The 18,346-nt window shown below is 41.6% G+C and overlaps 1 protein-coding gene across 3 annotated transcripts; it reads left to right on the forward strand.

The window, feature by feature from the left end:
- The first annotated feature begins 2,402 nt into the window (after nucleotides 1-2,402).
- On the forward strand, nucleotides 2,403-13,451 carry LOC147322806 (uncharacterized). 3 transcript variants are annotated; one of them, XM_086304987.1, is made up of 6 exons: nucleotides 2,403-2,746; nucleotides 3,837-6,508; nucleotides 8,208-8,301; nucleotides 9,498-9,547; nucleotides 9,672-9,735; nucleotides 11,187-13,451. In XM_086304987.1, the coding sequence occupies exons 2-5, from the start codon at nucleotides 3,842-3,844 to the stop codon at nucleotides 9,732-9,734; spliced, it is 2,874 nt and encodes a 957-aa protein (XP_086161113.1). In that variant the 5' UTR covers nucleotides 2,403-2,746; nucleotides 3,837-3,841; the 3' UTR covers nucleotide 9,735; nucleotides 11,187-13,451. The 3 variants fall into 3 exon arrangements, with proteins under 3 accessions (XP_086161113.1, XP_086161111.1, XP_086161112.1); XM_086304985.1 differs by having other exon boundaries at nucleotides 2,404-2,746; nucleotides 11,161-13,451; XM_086304986.1 differs by lacking the exon at nucleotides 2,403-2,746 and adding an exon at nucleotides 2,968-3,410 and having other exon boundaries at nucleotides 11,161-13,451.
- The last annotated feature ends 4,895 nt before the right edge of the window (nucleotides 13,452-18,346 follow it).

Below are 18,346 nucleotides of genomic sequence, written 5' to 3' on the forward strand. Positions count from 1 at the left end.
TTCTGTGTGTTTTGAAGTTTTGAACCACATTTGAACTCGGGGTGTGTTTTTTTTTTTTTTTTTTTTTTTATGGGGATAAATATTCTCAACAAACACTGAACACAACTTATTTTATTGTAACGCTTAAAGTCAAAGAGGGTCGGGCAAAGCACAATCAAATAAAACTTTAAAACTGACACCCACCCCCATTAAGAATATCTGGTAAATACAAAGCTGTACATATCTTCTGACTACTACAATCGCAGTGGTGGTAGGATCATGGTAAGAAGTCGCTTCTCTACAGCAAAAATGAGTCACGACGAAGGACTGAAGTTCACCTTTCAGCAAGACACCACATCCCAGATTTGGATACGGATTTCTCTCCTAATATTAGCTATTTGCTGATTTGTATGTATGACTCCAGACACATGAAAAACGTGAGAAACACTACAACCATTTAATTAGTGCTAATGACGCATAGTTTTTCCATGAGAAGGCATGCTGCAACGTCCCCTGTAACATGTTTTGAATGAAACAAACACAACAACCAGTTGATTTGAGCAGAATGTAAATGAGAAAATAAACAACTCCACACATAACAAATATTAGGGAATCTATTTTTTGGAATAAAAGTGTCTGCTAACATTTTCAGTATCATTATTCATCTTAAAAACTATTCACAGAAACCAAAACCCCCTTTTTTTGTACCAAACTCTAAACATATTTCATTCTGCAAAGTTGACCAAATTGAACATGACCCTATGTGAACGAGTGGAAGTGCAAAAAAATTACAGTAGAAGAACTATTTTTTTGTACTTCCACACTGGCTTCATTTCTCAGCTCCAAAGGTTGTCCCTTGGTGTCAAAGGGTCTGGCTATAGTCATACGCAGTAATTGCTGTGACATTCCTTTGAGGCTGGAGTGAAAAGGTTTTGGTGACAATGAGCATATTCTATTACTGACCATGGTTTAACAAATGGACGTAGTAATTTATTTAGTATAACCCAAAATGAGACTTATAATTAGATGTGTTGAGGTGACTGTTGTGATCTGGCCTTATATAATTAAAATGGAATTGAATAAACCCGGGAACATGTTTACAAAGGCCTGTTTTAAATTTCTGAAAAACTATTTTCTTGCCATTGTTTACGACCTTCTTCATAATGGTCATCAGCTGTTTATTGTGCTTTAGCAAAACAATTCATTAGACAGTAGTATATGAACTAATTTTGTTACTTGCCTATGAACAGTCCTGTGGTTTTCATTTCTCTGCTGCATTAACAGGTTGCTTTGAAGCCATTAAAAATAACTCAGATCTAAGGCACGCTAAGCTATTTTCAACTATAGAAAACCTGTACAGAAACAGGTTCAAAGTTTAAAGTGTGATGTTATGATGAAGTAGTACATGCCATACTGCATATGTTTTGCATACTGCATAGTACAGTACATACTTTGTGAAGGCAACAACCAGTCATACCTACTGCCACTTAGGATCACCAAGTAACCTAACCTCATGCATGTCTTTGAACTGTAGGAGGAACCCAGAGAGAACATGCAAACTCCACACAGACTCCCATGACCGTCTTGCTGGACGGTCACACATTACATTGTAACAACTGTTATTCACATCACCAAGTGATTTTAATGTAACTTTTGTTGTACAGTATGCATTATGTGTATGTTAGTGGTATACTAATTGATGGAATACTTCCTTATCTCAGTCTTACCACTGTGCTATTGAACCTAAAGTGTGTTACCACTTTGGATTTCATCATTATTTATTATTCATCTTTGGCTCTCTTCCACAACTTGTGTTTTGTCCTGTCTCCCTCACCTCACTTCCAATGGCTCACGGTGTGGCATGGGTCCCCTCCCTGAGCCTCTTCTGTCAGAGGTTACTTCCTGTTAAACGGGAGTTTTTCCTTCCCACCTTCGCCAAGTGCTTGCTCATATGGGGTCGTGTGATTATTGGGATTTTCTCTGTGTTATTGTTATTATTAGTAGTACCTCACAATATGAAGCACCTCAAGTGTAGTGCCTTGATGCTAATATAATGAAACTGAACTATTATTATTAGTAGTAGTTGTTGTTGTTGGCCTTTCTTTAATACTGCTATCAGTAGCAACGAAAGATCATAAAACACTCAAAAGTAAGGCACTGATTAGTACTTTCTATTAGATCACACCACTCGTCTCCCATAATGCCTTTCTGTTCCTTAGCCAAGTGACAACTGTTTCATTGCTCGGTTTGACTTGTCAGGGCACCCGATATCAGATGACGGCAATGCTGAATAAAAAGAAAACACAAAAAACTTTTCATCATCAGTGACTAGCAGCAGAACTTGACCTTGAAGTAGGCTAGCCTACTTCAAGGTCAAGTTCTGAAGCTTTGACAGCTTGCACGCAACCGCTGGATAACTGGCAAATTAATTTATCTGGAATAGATACTGAGTTTCATTTCGCGAAACCTTTTTTGTATTTGGACTTTGCTTTTTATTGACATGTTAAAATTTTATAGCACTAAACCTACTGGTAATTACTTTATTGTGAAAGGAGTGCCCGGAAGCCTTAGATTATGTACAACTTGACAGTGCTGCTATCAGAGTAGTGTGTTCCTGGAAAGTGTGTGGATCTTTATTTAATTTAGGGCTTTCTCACTTTGTAATTTTTACTGGGGTTCATTAGAATAGATGTGTTGCTGAAGGAGATGTGGGGCGGGAGGGATTCTTAACTGGACGTTTAAAAAAGCTGCGATTTCTCCCGTCCGGGTAAGTTTTGATCAGCAGCAGAACAGCACAGCGCATTACCTCCGCTCTGTCTTTGTTTCATCCAGCCGGGCCTTGCCCCGATGCTTGCTGTTCTCTTTAATTGAGAGAACGTCTCGCCAAACTCCATGAAAAGTAACCCGTAATTTGATAATACCTTGGTTTACGTGTTGTTTGGACCTCTACTAGCGAACAGGATGTCTTTCTCTAAATCTTTAAGATCTACTCTTCAATTCGGAACTCATTTAATAAAGCAAAGGCCACAATTTTAAACAAAATAAAACATCTTTAAATCTCATTGGCTGCTGTTTTCGCACTAAAGTTAGTAAGAGCCGCAGTAGGATGTAACCCACGGTGTCTGTCACTGAGCTATAAAAGTTGTCAATTTATCGGAATAATCACACTTTGCGGGCAGTGGACCTCGCCGAAATGAACAGTGGCTGTTGTCGATAAGTAGAAGTTGATAAATCACGTTTTGTATGATACGGTTTCCAGTCTTCAACTAAAAAGCCCTTAAAGTTCTCAAATCTTTAATGCAGTTAGAGAATGTTACCGGAGCCGGGCCTAGCTAGCGTTAGCTGTGGCTAAGCTAAGTGTGGTTAGCAAGCTCGACCTGTTAGTTCTAGTAGTTAAAAAGTCAGTCCAGCGTTCGGACAGAGATTATTGGGTAAACGTAACAACTTTTTATTCAGAACATTTAATACTATTAAGACAATTTGGAAATAAGCCAAAGCGTAAATTGTCAGTTAACCCTTGCCATATTTTCCAGCGTTAATGAAAATCAAGCACACGTCAGTTTCCAAGCTAATTTTAATAGCATGACTTCATTTGTACGGGGTTGTGGTTCAGTTCTTTGCTTCAAATGAAATAAGCTTACTTTTGAGTGTGTTGAATAACAGTGTAACAAAGTGTCAACTCAATGTAATGGTAAAAAGTAAAACTGTGATTTGGAGCTTTTGGGGGGAAAGAGTATTTGGTCTTAGGAAAGCCACTCTGGTTATCCTGTGTAGTGGTGAAATAAACCCAGAAACTGATCTCTGTATCCCACCATTTATAAGCTAACATGAATATCTTCTTCATTTTTCTACTGCAGTTGTTATGGAGCAGCCACCAGGGAGCATAGATGATCTACAGCCTCAAGAGCTCTCTACTTCCTGCATCCCCACTGTGATCGACCTGGCCAGGAAAGGGGAAGAATGTGTCCTCAACTCCACGACGGCTTTTGATGGCTTGTCGATGGTCAAGAGCCCCGGCTGGTTCCCAAACTCTGGGAACAGCAACCCTGGATTACAGGGATTCTCAGAGACCAGCTCCTCAGACATCGCACACCAATCAGGGGATCAAATTCAGCCAGACAATGCCTTCTCGCGCACTACAGTCACCCTTTCATACGTGAGCCGGTCTCACGTCTTGTCTTTTCAAGACACCCTATCTCAACACTCGCCTCTGTACAGTGTGTCGCCTATCAGCAAGTTCTCCCTCCACCCTCCTTGTGACACAGATAAAGGGCTCGGGGAGACCGGCTATGCAGTGAACCAGCATTACTTGGCGCAGGTTGAGGGGCCCGAGGACCTCGCCACACAGACGGAACTTTTTCAGTCATTGTCTCAGGCTCAAGGGGGACTGGAGAACAATGTGGACAGAACACAGGACTCTCATGAGTGTAACAGTGGAGTCACTTTCGGTGAGAATCACAGCCTTGCTGGTGATGACAGCCCACATCTGGATAACTGTTCAGGAGCATGTGCCGAATCCTCTCCAGAGACTGTCACCCCTGTCACAGAGAAGGACGAGGAGAAAGCAGGCGCTGAGGTGCTCTTTCTCATGTCTAAGACACCAGAGCAGGTGGTTGCCTCAGACAGTGCGGGTGCCAGAGACCTTTGTTCACTGAGCAGGGAGTATATAAGTCCTCTGGAGGACCCTGTTTCCCCCTCTGCTACCTCACTGGACGATGTGGAAGATGTATTTGTGCTGCCTCAGGCCTCGAGCTCACCCAGCGGCGACAACTCTTATCTTGAGACAACTGAGGGGGTCTCGTGTGATAGCTTGAATACAGAAGGGGCCATTCAGCCAAGCTCTGGCATCAGCGATGGCATCACAAGGTTGGATTCAAGTGATGAAAATAAACAGCCGGGCAGTAGACGAAAGGCTGCGCTGGAGCCTTTGATCGACTTGACAGATGATGTTTGTGCAGCGGAAGTTCCTGAAAACAATCACAAGACTGTTATTCCTCACATGAACGGGAATGCAAAGGCACTAGAGAGAAGTTTGAAAGAAAAGAAGCTGCCAATACGTTCCAGCAGAGGGACACGGCTAGAGGCCATAGTTATGAATATAAATTCAAGCAGGTATAAAGTATCAGGATGCATACGCACTAGTAACAAAGTTAATGCTTCCCAGTCAACATCTAGCGATTCCACTATATCTATTTCTAAGAAGAAAGACTCTGTGTTAGCAGGTAAAAGGAGAAGCCGAGTAAAAGTGTCTGCCTCAGCGAAACCAGTGAAACAGAAAGCAGTAACTCCTCTGAAAAGAGGCAAATCAAATAACCTGAATACTGACAGCTGCAAAGACTCTACCTCTGATTCAGAAATGATCGGTAATTCTAAAAAGTCGCGGCGCAGCGCACCTCCAAAAAGCCCCCGGTCTGCTGCGCGGAGAGAGAGTTCAAAGACTGAACCGGTGAATGTTTCCCAACCTGTGCACCCACCCGAAACTAGCCCTGTGAAGTCAAAGAGGAAAACCTCCCCACAGTCAAGTCCTCAGTTTGCTCTACATAATAACTCAAAGGAGGAGCCTGAACTGCTTCCTCAGCCAGACCCCTCAGTGGAAATCCAGGTGGCAAGATTTTCACCACCATCAAAATCTCCAAAGAAAAACCAAGGCAAAGCCAACAGCAGATCTCCTGCTAGCAAAGCGTCGCCCACTGCCAAGACGAAGGCTGCTCGCACTCCCAAAAGAAGGCGAAAGAAACATAAAGCGGGTCAGTCTTCGTCCATGTTTTCCCCAAAAGAGCCTGAGATCAAGCTCAAGTATGTCAACTACAAGGAGGATAAAAGGGATATGAGGCCAGACAGTTTCTCTCCGTTTATCCACGTGGAGCGTCAGCAGTCCTCTCCGTCGCTGTGTACTGTCGTCAATTACCCAGAGGAGGTAAGGGCGCAGCACAAGAAGGGCTCGCAGCAGCAGGCTAATACCAGCGGCTTCATTTCTGCAGTCGTACCCAGCACTTCCTGTCTGCAGCTGGGCCGGGTGTCCACTCACGGTCAGGATCAGCGCCCTCTTATCTGCTGCCTGTGTGGGCAGTCAGCCAACGCCATGGACTTGGGGGACCTTCACGGCCCTTACTTCCCTGAAGGTTACCAGCCGAGCACCAAAAAACCAGCCAGCACTTTAGGCCTCAAAGAGGATGACTACAGTGATTCGGACTCTTCATCTTGCAGCATGAGAGGAAGGGAGAGGAAGTGTGCCGCTGTGCCCGCTGTGCGGGCCCTGAGGCCTGGAGCTCAGCTGAAGAAGAGGGGCCTAATAGAGAACCACCGATGGAACATCAGCACCATCGGCACAGGCAGCCCTGCAGCTAAACGAGTGCGGTCAGATGCTAGCTCTGCGAATGTGGAGGACTGGTATAGCCCCCCTATGTTGCTTCTCCAACCTTGTGAATACTGGCTTCATGAAGACTGCGGCATCTGGTCTGCAGGCGTGTTCCTTGTGAAGGGCAAAGTGTACGGCCTGGAGGAGGCTGTCAAAGTAGGCCAGGAGACGGTAAATCTGCACTTTAAATTTGGAGTGTTGCACAATAGCACATGGACTCATAGCTGATGTAATGAAGCTGGAAATGAAAGCAGCATTGTGATGTTAATGTACTGCAGGTGGCTTGTTTTCTGTGCCTGTAAGAGAGTTATATATTTTAAATGCTTTCAAATCACTGCAAGAGGAAATGTGAATAATTAGCTTATTAGCTCAGTTAGAAAAACACTGGAAATTATTGGTGCAGGGAAAACGACAGTGAGACACTATTTTTGGGGAGATCTCTTTACTTTTTGGCAAAGTTTTAACCATCTACACAGTAAGATGGGTACAGTGCATTCTCTTTTGAGGCCAAAAGTCAAAATTTGCAAATAGCCAGTCAGGATTTCTCACCTGGAACACCTCCCTGAACTCAGGCTTCCAACTCGGAAACCTGGAGCAGTCTCACTAACTGTAGTCTGTGTAGCTACTGTTGTATATTTTCTACTGGCTAAAATAGTCATATGCACTGACCCGGTTCTGTCTGTGAACGTGCTGCAGCAGTGTTTTTAAGTACTGAAATCCAAGCATAGGGAGTGTTGTTAGTGATGTATTAGTAATAAATATATACGCTCCCCCTTGCTGAGGAGCAAATGAAATCCGGATCTTCCAACTTTGCTACCAAGACTTGGTAACCTCGAGAGTGACGCCACTCCCGGTTCCAACATGGGTCCTCCAAGGCCGTTATTCTTAAGGAGAAAAATGGTGCCAGTGGCTTTACAACCATATAATTACAAGCACTGTGCAGTCAGAGTTAGGTTCTAATTTAGCTCTTTATAACCTATTTGATATAACCAGTTAGAAACCTTGTGAGAAAAGGCGAAAATGACCGAAAGTTGATTTAAAGGTTCTAGTTTCTGAAACTATCCTTATTCAGCATGTAGTTCAGATGACCTAGTCCAGAATTCCCCCAATGTTTCATTTGCCTCTTTTTAAGATAAGATCATTAAATTAAACATTGATCTCTTTTTAAGTCATTAGTAGAAATCTTGCATAACTTAAGGCCTTCGATATTTATATGATGATATCAAATGTGTGTTTCATAAAACAGTCCCTGCAAAATGTGTCACGGCAAACTTTTGACTGTTGGTTGAGGTCATACAGCTCAAGATAACCTGAGCTAGCTTGTGTTCATCCATTGTTCTACACATACACTTGAGACACTGCAGCTGGAGGAGCAGCTAGTGCCAGCATGTCCCTGCAGCCACCGGAGTAGGAGTTATGCATAGAAATTAATAGAGGTGATAGTATATTTTAGCTTGAGCATGCCTCGGGGACTTTTAGTTTGATGCCTGATACGACTGAAGATCAACATTGGCATCTTAAAGTCAAAGTGTCTCCTGTATGAAGGGTACACCAAGGCAGCGTTCTTTCAATTTCTCCCAAGGTGATAAGGTGTTAACCATCTTAAACCATCGTGAGTCAGACCGATGTCAGATTGGTGGTAAATGCAGCCTTTCGGTTTCGCTTTATTTTGAAAGACTGTTAAAGAGCCTCACTGTTTACATCAGCCATTGTACATTATGACGACTGCTGCTGAAGGCAGTGTTTTAATTAAAACTATATAGTAATTACCTTAGTGCTATATATCCTGTCCCATGTAGTAAAAATGGAAATCACAGCTTGCAGAAGTGTGCACGATGTCTTCTCTTAACCTCATCTGCTGTTTTTTCAGACGTGTTCAGCGTGCAATGACCCAGGTGCTACGCTGGGCTGTTTCTTCAAAAGCTGCCCCAACAAGTACCACTACAGGTGTGCTCTGGAGTCAGGTACGCAGCAGAGCAAAAACTCTTATCATGCCAGTCTTGTGCAATTTTAAAATTTGCATGCATGCTTAAGTTGTAGACTGCATGTAAAAGATGGACCCGAATTAATTTCATTGACCAATAATTTTCGTCATAGTTTGAAACTTTTGTCACGAAATGTCTGTGAAGGTTCTCAGTCATCCAGGTCATCGTAGTCAAAGGAGCTTGCAAAGAAAAGCGTCTGGACTCCTTTAAGTTGCTTGAAGACGTTTCACCTCTCATCCGAGAAGCTTCTTCAGTTCTAAGGTCAAATGGCGGAGAGTCCCAGATTTAAACCCAGTGGGAGTATCCCCCCCCCCCACAGAGGGACAAAAGGACCCCCTGATGATCCTCTAATCACCTGAGCCAAGGTGTGAAAATGGGTGTGGGTCCCAATCAGCCAGGCTCCTTTGACTTTTGTCACAAAATAAAAATGAGATAATGCAGGGGAAGTGATACAATCTGAAGTAATCTCCTTGTGCATATTTGACTCTGGCCAATGCAGAAGTGCCTCAAACTTGGATTCTTTCTGCTGGCGCCTGTGTTTGGGGAAAAATGCTTTCAGTTGTGTAGAAGTCCGTGGGAAAACGGCCCTGGCTCTAGGTGACATCCGTAAACCTTTTACGGAGTGTTTTATAGTCTTAACTGGTAGTTCCAAGTTTTCTTAAATACAGCATTTTTTTCTCTAATAGTCAAAAAAGCGAAGTATGTTTTAGGGCTTGGTGGCCAGGTTCATCTTTTATATACAGTCTATTTTTTCAGGCTTATCTTGAGTGTTGAATTTACTTACAGTAGCACGCAGCCCTGCAGGTTTTCCTCTGGTGATTGGAATTTTTGCCACCACCCACACTTTGATGGAGTAACTTTAGATTTATGTATGCCATCTGCCCCTCTGACTACTGTTTTTACTCTTTCTTATTTACTTTTTTTGCTCCACATCTGAAGTCTCAAATTAAACTTTAACAGGTACAAAGTTAAAGTTGAACACATACACCCACGACTGTTGCTTTGTGCTCAGTGTGTGCGTGCACGCATGTGCACTGTTCTGAAAATAGCTCCTTTGTGAAGGGCTGTTGGCTCTTATCACTTCCGCTCAGGCTGAACTTGCACGTGGGGGCGTTTGAGCCTTGCAGATGAATCAGTGCATCGTTGCCAACTCCTGTTCTGTTCTTGTTCTGCAGACTGTGTACTCATTGAAGAAAACTTCTCCATGAAGTGTAAGAAGCACAAGGTGAGCAGCAGTGCTCTTTAAAACTGTATTTGTGTGCGCTTTTAAAATGTATGTTTGCTCTTATTGAAGATTTGGCTTGTGATCATTTAAAAACGTAACCTCTGGATTTGTGATGTCTTCTTAGAACAAGACATTCAAAGGCCCCTCCAGGGAGCAGATGGGACGAAAGGGGACAGAAACCTCGTGAGGTCCGTAAATACTTTTTCTGCTTTCTGCTGATCAAACCACTGACAGTTGAAATATATCGGGCAACAAGAGAGCGTTTTTTGTATTTTTAAAGCTGTGAGCCAGTATAGTGGTTATCTTGGTTTGGAGTATCTGCTGAGCGGCAAAAGTACACAAGCTAATTTTAATTTAGCTCGTTTTCTAAACCCACAGTACCGATTTGCACGAGGCATCAACTTCCTGAAAAACAGTATTGAGCATGGTTTTAGTTTAACCTCAGCCACAATCAAATCATATGTAGACGTGCTGTTACCTCTAGAACATCGAAATGCAGCCAGAAATGAGTGATTTCATTTAACTGTTTCCATTAACTGTTCATGATATTATAACAATCTGGAAGTGAATGGGAAAGACAGCAACTCAGGTTAGCTCAAGAACAGTGTGTACAGAACTTAATGGAAAGGGTTTCCATGGCTGAGCAGCTACATCATCAACCACAATGCAAAGTGTTGGATGCATGGGTGTAAAGCATGTTGACACTGGACTCCAGAGCAGTGGAGACATGTTCTCTGGAGCAGCGAATCACACTTCTCCGTTGAGCAATTCGATGGACGAGTCTGGGTTTGGTGGTTGCCAGGAGAATGGTACTTGTGTGACTACACTGTGCTAAGTGTAAAGTCTGGTAGAGGGGGCATTATGGTGTGAGGTATGAGTTGGACTCGGCCCCTTAGTTCCAGTAAAAGGAACATTTTGGCCACTTTCATGGTCCCAACAGTTTGGAGATGACCCGCTCCAATTTTAACATGACTGTGCACCAGTACATAAAGAAAAGCCCATAACGACATGGACGAGAGAGTTTGGTGTGGATAACTTGACTGGCTTGCACAGAATCCTGCCTCAGCCCGACAGAGCACCTTTGAGATAAATTGGAGCAGAGACTGAGCTAGCTAGGCCTTCTCATCCAACATCAGTGTCTGACCTCACAAATGTGTTTCTGGAAGACTGGTCAAAAATTCCCATAAACACTCCTAAAACTTGTGGAAAGCCTTCCCAGAAGAACAGAAGCTATTACAGCTACAAAGGGTGGGCCTGCATCATATTAGTCACTATGGATTAAGAATAGTGTTCGCTCAAGTTTATATGCATGTGAAGGCAGATGAGTGATTACTTTAGGCAATATAGTGTATTTGTTAAAAACATATAAGCTAGTTTTATTAGATCGGAGGGTTTACTTTAACAAAGCATGGTTAAGTTTTTACTAAGGGAAATGGGAAACAAATGAGAAACATTGAGACAAATCGACCTGCTCTTATCACTCGAGCTACTGGTGGTTAGGATCCCGAACCCTGGTGTGATGACTCATGTAGTGGCAGCTGCTGCTACTTTTTTTGCTCTCTATGAAATGCATTGAGAGGGGGTTTTTTTTGTTTTTGTTTTTCTCCTGTTAGAAGATTCACCTGCAGCATTTTCGCAGGCCTTCCCACCACCTCGCTGGTAACCATGGCGACACTGGACCAGGGTTGTTCTGACTGACAGCTAGCACCCGCAAACCTTAACTTCACCCTCTGTCCTTCAACTGCACTGTTAACCCCCACCAGGCACTGGGACTGGAGGACCCCGGTCACCTCCCTCAGTCCAGTCTGACAGTACTTATCAGCCAACACCACCCGCGGACTGACGAGAACCGTTCTTGAAGTAACATGCTGAATTTGTTATTTGTGTAGTTATTTATATGGGATGTTTTGGTTTCTTTTTTCTTCTTCTTCTGAATTAAATATGAATAACAATCAAAGATATTTAATTTTTTTTAAAGATTTTCTAAGTATTTGATTATATTTGGGTTATTTATTCTTGTATTGGTTTCTTTAGCAATTGTCAAAGAGGTTGGATTGAGTGTTGTGTTTAGTTTTTTTTAAGTTATTGCTAAAGCAGTTTTGATGTTGAATTAAACAGCCAGTCATGGAGACAGAAAGAAGGGGCTGGTGGTTCAAGGTAGTACCCTCCCAGAGTAAAGGTACCTGATTATCGTCAACACAACAGGGTTCCAGATTTAATGCAACACCTTGTTGGATCATTATGGTTTCTGTTTCCCGTGCAGATTCACCCAGCAGGTGTTACTGAGCGAGCCGCAAAGCGTGCATGTATTTGAATGTATTTTCACAGGAAGCACTTTGGCCCTCTGCTCCAGCTGCAGTATTACTGTCTTCAGCTGACCACTGCCTCCAAACGTTGATGGCTTCAGGCTCTTATATCTGGCTTTTGAGGCTCATTGGTCACCTTGTCAACTTAAAATAGTCAGATCCAACTGCCTGCCTCCCACCTCGGCCTGAGAGAATTTCTGCCTGTACGATCTTTAAATCAGTTTGGATCTTTACAAACTTCAGTCTGAATTGTTAGGAGCTGTGTTAGGGGTTTATAAATTATTAAACAATTAATTTTCTTCCACTCCTTAAGGAAAGGGAATCCTGTGTTAGATTTCCCTTTCATCATCTCAACAAACCAGCCCCCTTAGACTACAGGACCACTCAGCTGCTCACTTGACTTCAGACCCAACAAGGAGGGGCAACAGTTACTCTGGTGTTCCATCAGTCTTAAATTGAATAGGAATGGCCGCGCTAGTATTAAGGTTCCTGATGTCTTTACTTGGGCCTACATGCTGCTTTTGAAGAAGCCTTATCTGACTTACCAGCGCTACATGGACTCAGTGTTCCTTCACTAGCTTGTGGTCCAACAACAAATCCGTGGATGTACTGCACACGGTGTTCCTGAGGGCAGCTTGCATGCACTTTTATGCAGCAGACTCTGTTGTTAGTAATACCAGATACGTGCTGGGCCGCCTCCTAGTAAAACCCTCTGACTGCACAGGTGCTCACCTACTCTGTGGGACTGGCTCAAACCCAGCGTACCTGTTGAGGACGTCAGACTCTGTTTTTTGTTTTAGAAGAAAAAGTCTTTGTGATCAGTTTTGGTGTTAAAGTCTGTGTACTTCTCCTTAGCGCCATTAGGAGCAGCGCTGTGCTGTGTGAGGCCCATTAAGCCATTACTCGATGTCAACAGACATCCACACAGAGGCAGCTGAAGGCTTCGTCTGCTTAGTGTCTCACCAGCAGCAGCAGGATACAAACACACACATCTCCCTACCCTGAAAACACCATGTCTGTTCCATTTGTGCCATCTTTCTGTTTTGCCGTTTTTATATTTTGTTGCAGTGAAATAATAAATGTTTTAATCAACCATTTTTAAGTAAGCAGGTGTGTCACTGAGCCTGTAGTTCTTTGTTTTTCGTTTTCCAGTTTCAAGCACTTGTACCAAATAGAGATTTTGGAGAATGTTTTATTATTACAGTCTTGCAAAATGCTTGGATTTTTTTAAAACTATGTCGTATGTGTGTTAATCTCAGGGCTGAATCTCAGATATTCGAATGGGTTTTTATGTTTGTTTTCTTCTGTTGTGTCAACCCCACATTGACTGGAGCAATGACACATGTAGCAGGAAGTGCTCATCTCCTCAGATGTAACGCCTTTTTTCTGTCCTGGTTACACACTACTCGTCACATTCCAACGCCGCCTCCATGTGTCCGTCAGTGATGCGGTGTTTTGTTTTAGGACATGGACTGCTTCACTGTCACACTTTTGTCATCGTCTTATTTTTATGGTAACTTTTTTTGTATTGTCTTGTCCATTTGTTGGAGCACCAGAGGTCATGTAATTGTTTAAGAATAAATATTTTGTTCACTGTTTTTCTGAAAGAATTTTTTATCTTTATCTTGAGTAAAGTTTTTATCTCATAATATAGACATATTAGAATACTGCAAAGCATCAGAATGACTAATATGAAATTATATATTATGATAAAAATAAATGTGAAATTGATATATAGTTATAGCATTTATCCCTTCATCCTGCATACTGAGGTGATGTCCACAGTTTGGCTCAGTTTTTCCAAAGTTGAGACATTTTTGTCTTTTTATTTATATGGTTGGGAAGAAAGCAGACAAGGGACAGCAGCATAAACCTGCAGCCATCTACAGATTTTTGTTGAATGCAATACATAAAACAACCACACACCCCTAAAAGAGAAGGAAGGGATGAAAGCATTTAAACCTGGGACACCTCCAGTAACTGGATAAAACCGTAGATGCTGCTCTGGGCGCAGTCGTTTAAAAGATGTAATCTGAATAACAATTATCCAGCTTTGACAGGGCCCTTACTTAATCCACTTTGTCTTGGTTGTTCAAAAGGACATTTTATAAAATCACATTGATCCAAAACTACTGAAAGCCTTACTGGTAATAACCAGTAATTTTACTGGGATGCAGAGGGCGCCAAAGTTCATGCAACAGAAAAGCTCCCTTATTAATTCATGATATTAAGTTTGACATTAACAGCTGTTATGTGAAATATCTAGTTAGCAATGCATTTGCTGTTTAATTCATAACCATATTTCACCTGCTTTGTCTTTATGAGAATGTAACAGCTCACAAACACTTAGCAAAAACACAAAGACAGGTGGAACTCATGCATGAGTAAATCTACTATTTAAAAGCGCGATCGTGGCTCAAGAGTTGGCAGTTCGTCTTGTAATCGGAAGGTTGCCGGTTCGAGCCCCGGCTTGGACAGTCTTGTCGTTGTGTCTTTGGGCGAGACACTTCACCTACTGGTGATGGCCAGAGGGGCCGACGGTGCGATATGGCAGCCTCGCTTCTGTCAGTCTGCCCCTGTGACTACAACTGTAGCCTCCACCAGTGTGTGGATGTGAGAGTGAATAAATAGTGGAATTGTAAAAGTGCTTTGAGGGTCCCGAAAAGCGCTATATAAATGCAATCCATTATTATTATAAAACAAAGTGTAAAAGAAGGGCTACAATGCAGTTTGCCATTCTCTTAACTCTGTTTTCTTGTTTGACTGCCTTTTGACTTTTTATTTCATTTTTCCTTTGAAGTCCATTCTATTCAGTTTCAATTCAATTTTATTTATACAGTGCCAAATCACAACAACAGTCGCCTCAAGGTGCTTTATATTTTAAGGCTTCAGTAATACAAAGAAAACAGAGAAAACCCCAACAATCATATGACCCTCTATGAGCAAGAACTTTGGCACCAGTGAGAAGGAAAAACTCCTTTTTAACAGGAAGAAACCTCCGGCAGCACCAGGCTCAGAGAGGGGCGGCCATCTGCGGTTGACCGGCTGGGGGGAGAAAGGAAGACAGGGCAAAAGCACGCTGTGGAAGAGAGCCAGATATTAATAACAACTAATAACTGAATAAAGAATGGTGTATCAGTATCAGTCTGATTCCAAGTATTTGCTGGGATCAGAGTGGTTTGATATTTTCAAGAAAATTGATTAGTTACAATGTCCTAGAGGGGCGGGAAAAGAACAACAATTATCAAAAATGAAAATAAAGTACACGGTTAGTGTCTGAGTAACCCACGGCAGTGCCCCAGCATGCACAACTGTGAAACTGAGGCAACTAAATTCAGCCGTCACCCACTGTGGTTACACAGCTGTTCTTTTCCAACGTCATTATGTTCATTTCCACTTAGTGAATAAGAAGTAAAGGGCCTGCTAATTTTCTTTATGTTGTATCAGTTTAAATGTTTGCTGTATGTACAGGAAAAATGCAAAAAAGTCATTTATATACAACAAGTGTTCTTCGACTGCACTGGGGTACGACAGGTTAAAGCAACTTTTTGCTAAACTATAAAACAAACGCTCTTTACTGTGATTTTTAGTAAAAAATTGAAGGTCACAAGCTAATTCATCATTAGCTGCATACTATCAGGCGTCTATGGCCTCGTTAGGCTTAAATATTAGAAGTTAGTTACTGTGTCAGCTCCCTGAATCCAGAATTGAATTTAAAGTCCTCCTGCTGATATACAGAGGCATAATTCACCATCATGTCTTAACGATCGTCATATTAAATGGCAGAAACAATTCTGTGCATGATTCTCCTCTTATCTGCTTTGGTGCAAATAATTTTTTTTTAACTTACTTTGAAAAATCCTGGTAAACATGATTGAACCTTTGCCTCGCGGTTGATAATTAAAGGGTTCGCCTTAAAACTGGTGCATTAACTAAAATCTGAAATTATTCTTCTGAATTATACTTGGACACTGTACTCAGCCACCCAGCATTTACGTTTCTATGGAAACATTGTAACATATATCCAAAATACTTTACTAGCAGCATATACCTTTATTCAAAATATTTTGTGGTTTCAACTCATACAATACTAGAAGTAATTTATCTACTATTCTTGTTTTATTCATTTATAAATTTCAGTGCACTATATGAACATCATTAACCTGAGCCCCCATATTAAAATTTAAAATTAAACCTTTCCTGCCAGAGGTCTCTTCCTGCTAAAAGGAAGTTCTTTTCCCCCACCATCACCAAGTGCCTATTCACAGGTTACCATGGAGTGTTGAAGTTACTTATTTCTTCTTGGTTATAAAATTTGTCCACATTCTTTACGGTATTAGGTGCCCCTAAAGATTCCCTTGTGTGAATGCGATTACATAATTTCACCTGTATGAAATTCAATTGCATAACAAAGAACTCTTGGGAGGGGAAAAACAAGAAAAATGCAAATATCACTCGAACAAGAATTCTTATTTTATTGACTAAATCTCAGCTTACAGGAAGACAGTTGTATTGCAAAGACAGAACCGGGTACAAGTTCTAGTGCTGTGGTCATCTACTCACTAAAACTCCACAAAAACCATGATGCTTTGAAATACAGCTATGTCACCGGACAGAAAGACACTGGAACGCCATTACAGCACGTCACAATATGAATAGGATGAGGAGGCAGCGGTGGCTGACTCAGACGCTGGGAGGGATCAAGGGGAAGGTGGCGTATGACAAATGCACATCTCACTTTCTAGTTTTGTGTCACTCATCTTCTCTCCCAGCTTGTGAACGGATGTGTCCTCGTCTGCAGCGTACTGTATACTGCACTGGTATTTCATCTGAGCACAGTGCTTGTACCACAAGTTCTAGTGAATCATTTACTATCTTAAAATTATTCTGATAGGAAACTACAGCAGTACGGGGCGTGTCTTTCAAAATAAAGATTTACTTTTTGGTATTTTGATATTCTGTGTTTTGCTTGCTAACTCATAAAACAGGGACTGCAACTGATCATCATTCATTCATTAGAAATAACATCCTGTTGGCTAATTGTCTATAACTAACAACAGCAGTTACTTTGGATTGTTAGGTTAGACTGGAGGTTTGGGTATAATGTTTTATAAGACAACGTGATAAAAAGTCAAATTTTCTGTTTTAAAGAATGTTGGCAAGACGATGCTAAAACATCTGACTTTACCAATAGCTCTGTCTCCACTATCAAAATGTTAGCTAGCTAATTTAGCTACGGATGGTTCCATGCTTGGAAAAAAGAAGCAAGGCTAAAGAAGAAAATTGAATATTTCAATTTCAAAATACGCGACATAATTAAAATTTTACTTGTGTAAAAAGCAACATCAGGCTATTCTTACATTAGGGGTATGATAAGCTAATGTTGATCTCTTTACTAATGCAAGAGAATAATTCAGAAAAATCAAGCTGAATGACACCAAACTAAGACAGCTTAAAAACACTGAATTCAGGGGTTGTTTGACACAGATGAAAAAAATCCCGGATCCTGTTTGCTAAACACAATTTTCAAAACTCAACTGCCTACATAGCATAAAAGTAAAGGGAACCTTTTATTCATTTTCATGTCTTTGTCATAAACATACTGTTACAGTGTTAGATACTCATATTAATGATGCTTAGATAGTGAGGTCTTTGGATGTATAATGCCTGTGAGCTGAAAACTACCTTAAAACTTGTTTTAAACACTCAGGTTCTGATAGCTACCCTTGGATCAATATGATGTCACGAGAGGGAGGTGATATACTCAATACAGTCATCCCAGGAACATAGCTTTAGCTGCAGACACTGTCATCCCACCTGTCTGCTATTCAAACCTTCTGTTTACAATCGGCAGCCAATCAGAAGAAAGTTGTCTTAGAGGGGAGGAGCTAAAGTAGCTCGTTTCAGTTTAAAATAAATAACAATTACTTTGAAAGGAGCAGAATAGGTCCCCTTTAGTTATAGCAAATCTAAACTTAGCTTAAAGGAAAATGAAATATTGTAGAGCAGCATGAGAGCCTGTGTAGCCCAGAATGTGCCAAAGAAACAAAGGCTCTATTAGGGCCATTTTTTGTGTTTGAAATGAGGTGAAAGCCACCAGAAGTTGTATTGAGCTGCTGGCAATCTGCAGTCTTATCATTTAATATCACCGAGCCCTACGTACTGGCCCTTTTACAGAAATAGTATTAAAGGTGGCCATGGTGTCCATGTCTGAAAAGTGAAACCATTAAAGAGGTGCTTTAAACCCAAACTGTTTATACTGACCACCAGGCGATGATCCCTGTGGCTAAAATAGGAATTCCAGCCATGTGTGGTAAATGGAAAAAAAACATCATTCGTTTCACTTTGCAAATTTTTGTCAGAAAAGCGAATTATGGAGGCCATGCTCATTGGCCGGTGACTTGTGACTGACAAAACGCATAACATGGCTTCATAGTCAGATCCACCTCTGGCTTGACACATCTGCTTTCCAAGCAAGAGCAAAGTGGTGACG

The sequence above is a fragment of the Aulonocara sp. 'chitande type north' Nkhata Bay genome, linkage group LG8 (genome assembly GCF_057382095.1).
Source record: "Aulonocara sp. 'chitande type north' Nkhata Bay isolate Kocher_YH1m ecotype deep benthic linkage group LG8, A_spYH_male_GT1.1, whole genome shotgun sequence".
NCBI lineage: Eukaryota > Metazoa > Chordata > Actinopteri > Cichliformes > Cichlidae > Aulonocara > Aulonocara sp. 'chitande type north' Nkhata Bay.

Coding starts and splice junctions, on each gene's coding strand:
- LOC147322806 (XM_086304987.1), top strand. CDS start 3,842: ATGGAGCAGCCACCAGGGAGCATAGATGATCTACAGCCTCAAGAGCTC. Junction 8,302..9,497: donor CAGGTGTGCTCTGGAGTCAG/GTACGCAGCAGA, acceptor CTTGTTCTGCAG/ACTGTGTACTCATTGAAGAA. Junction 9,548..9,671: donor TGAAGTGTAAGAAGCACAAG/GTGAGCAGCAGT, acceptor ATGTCTTCTTAG/AACAAGACATTCAAAGGCCC.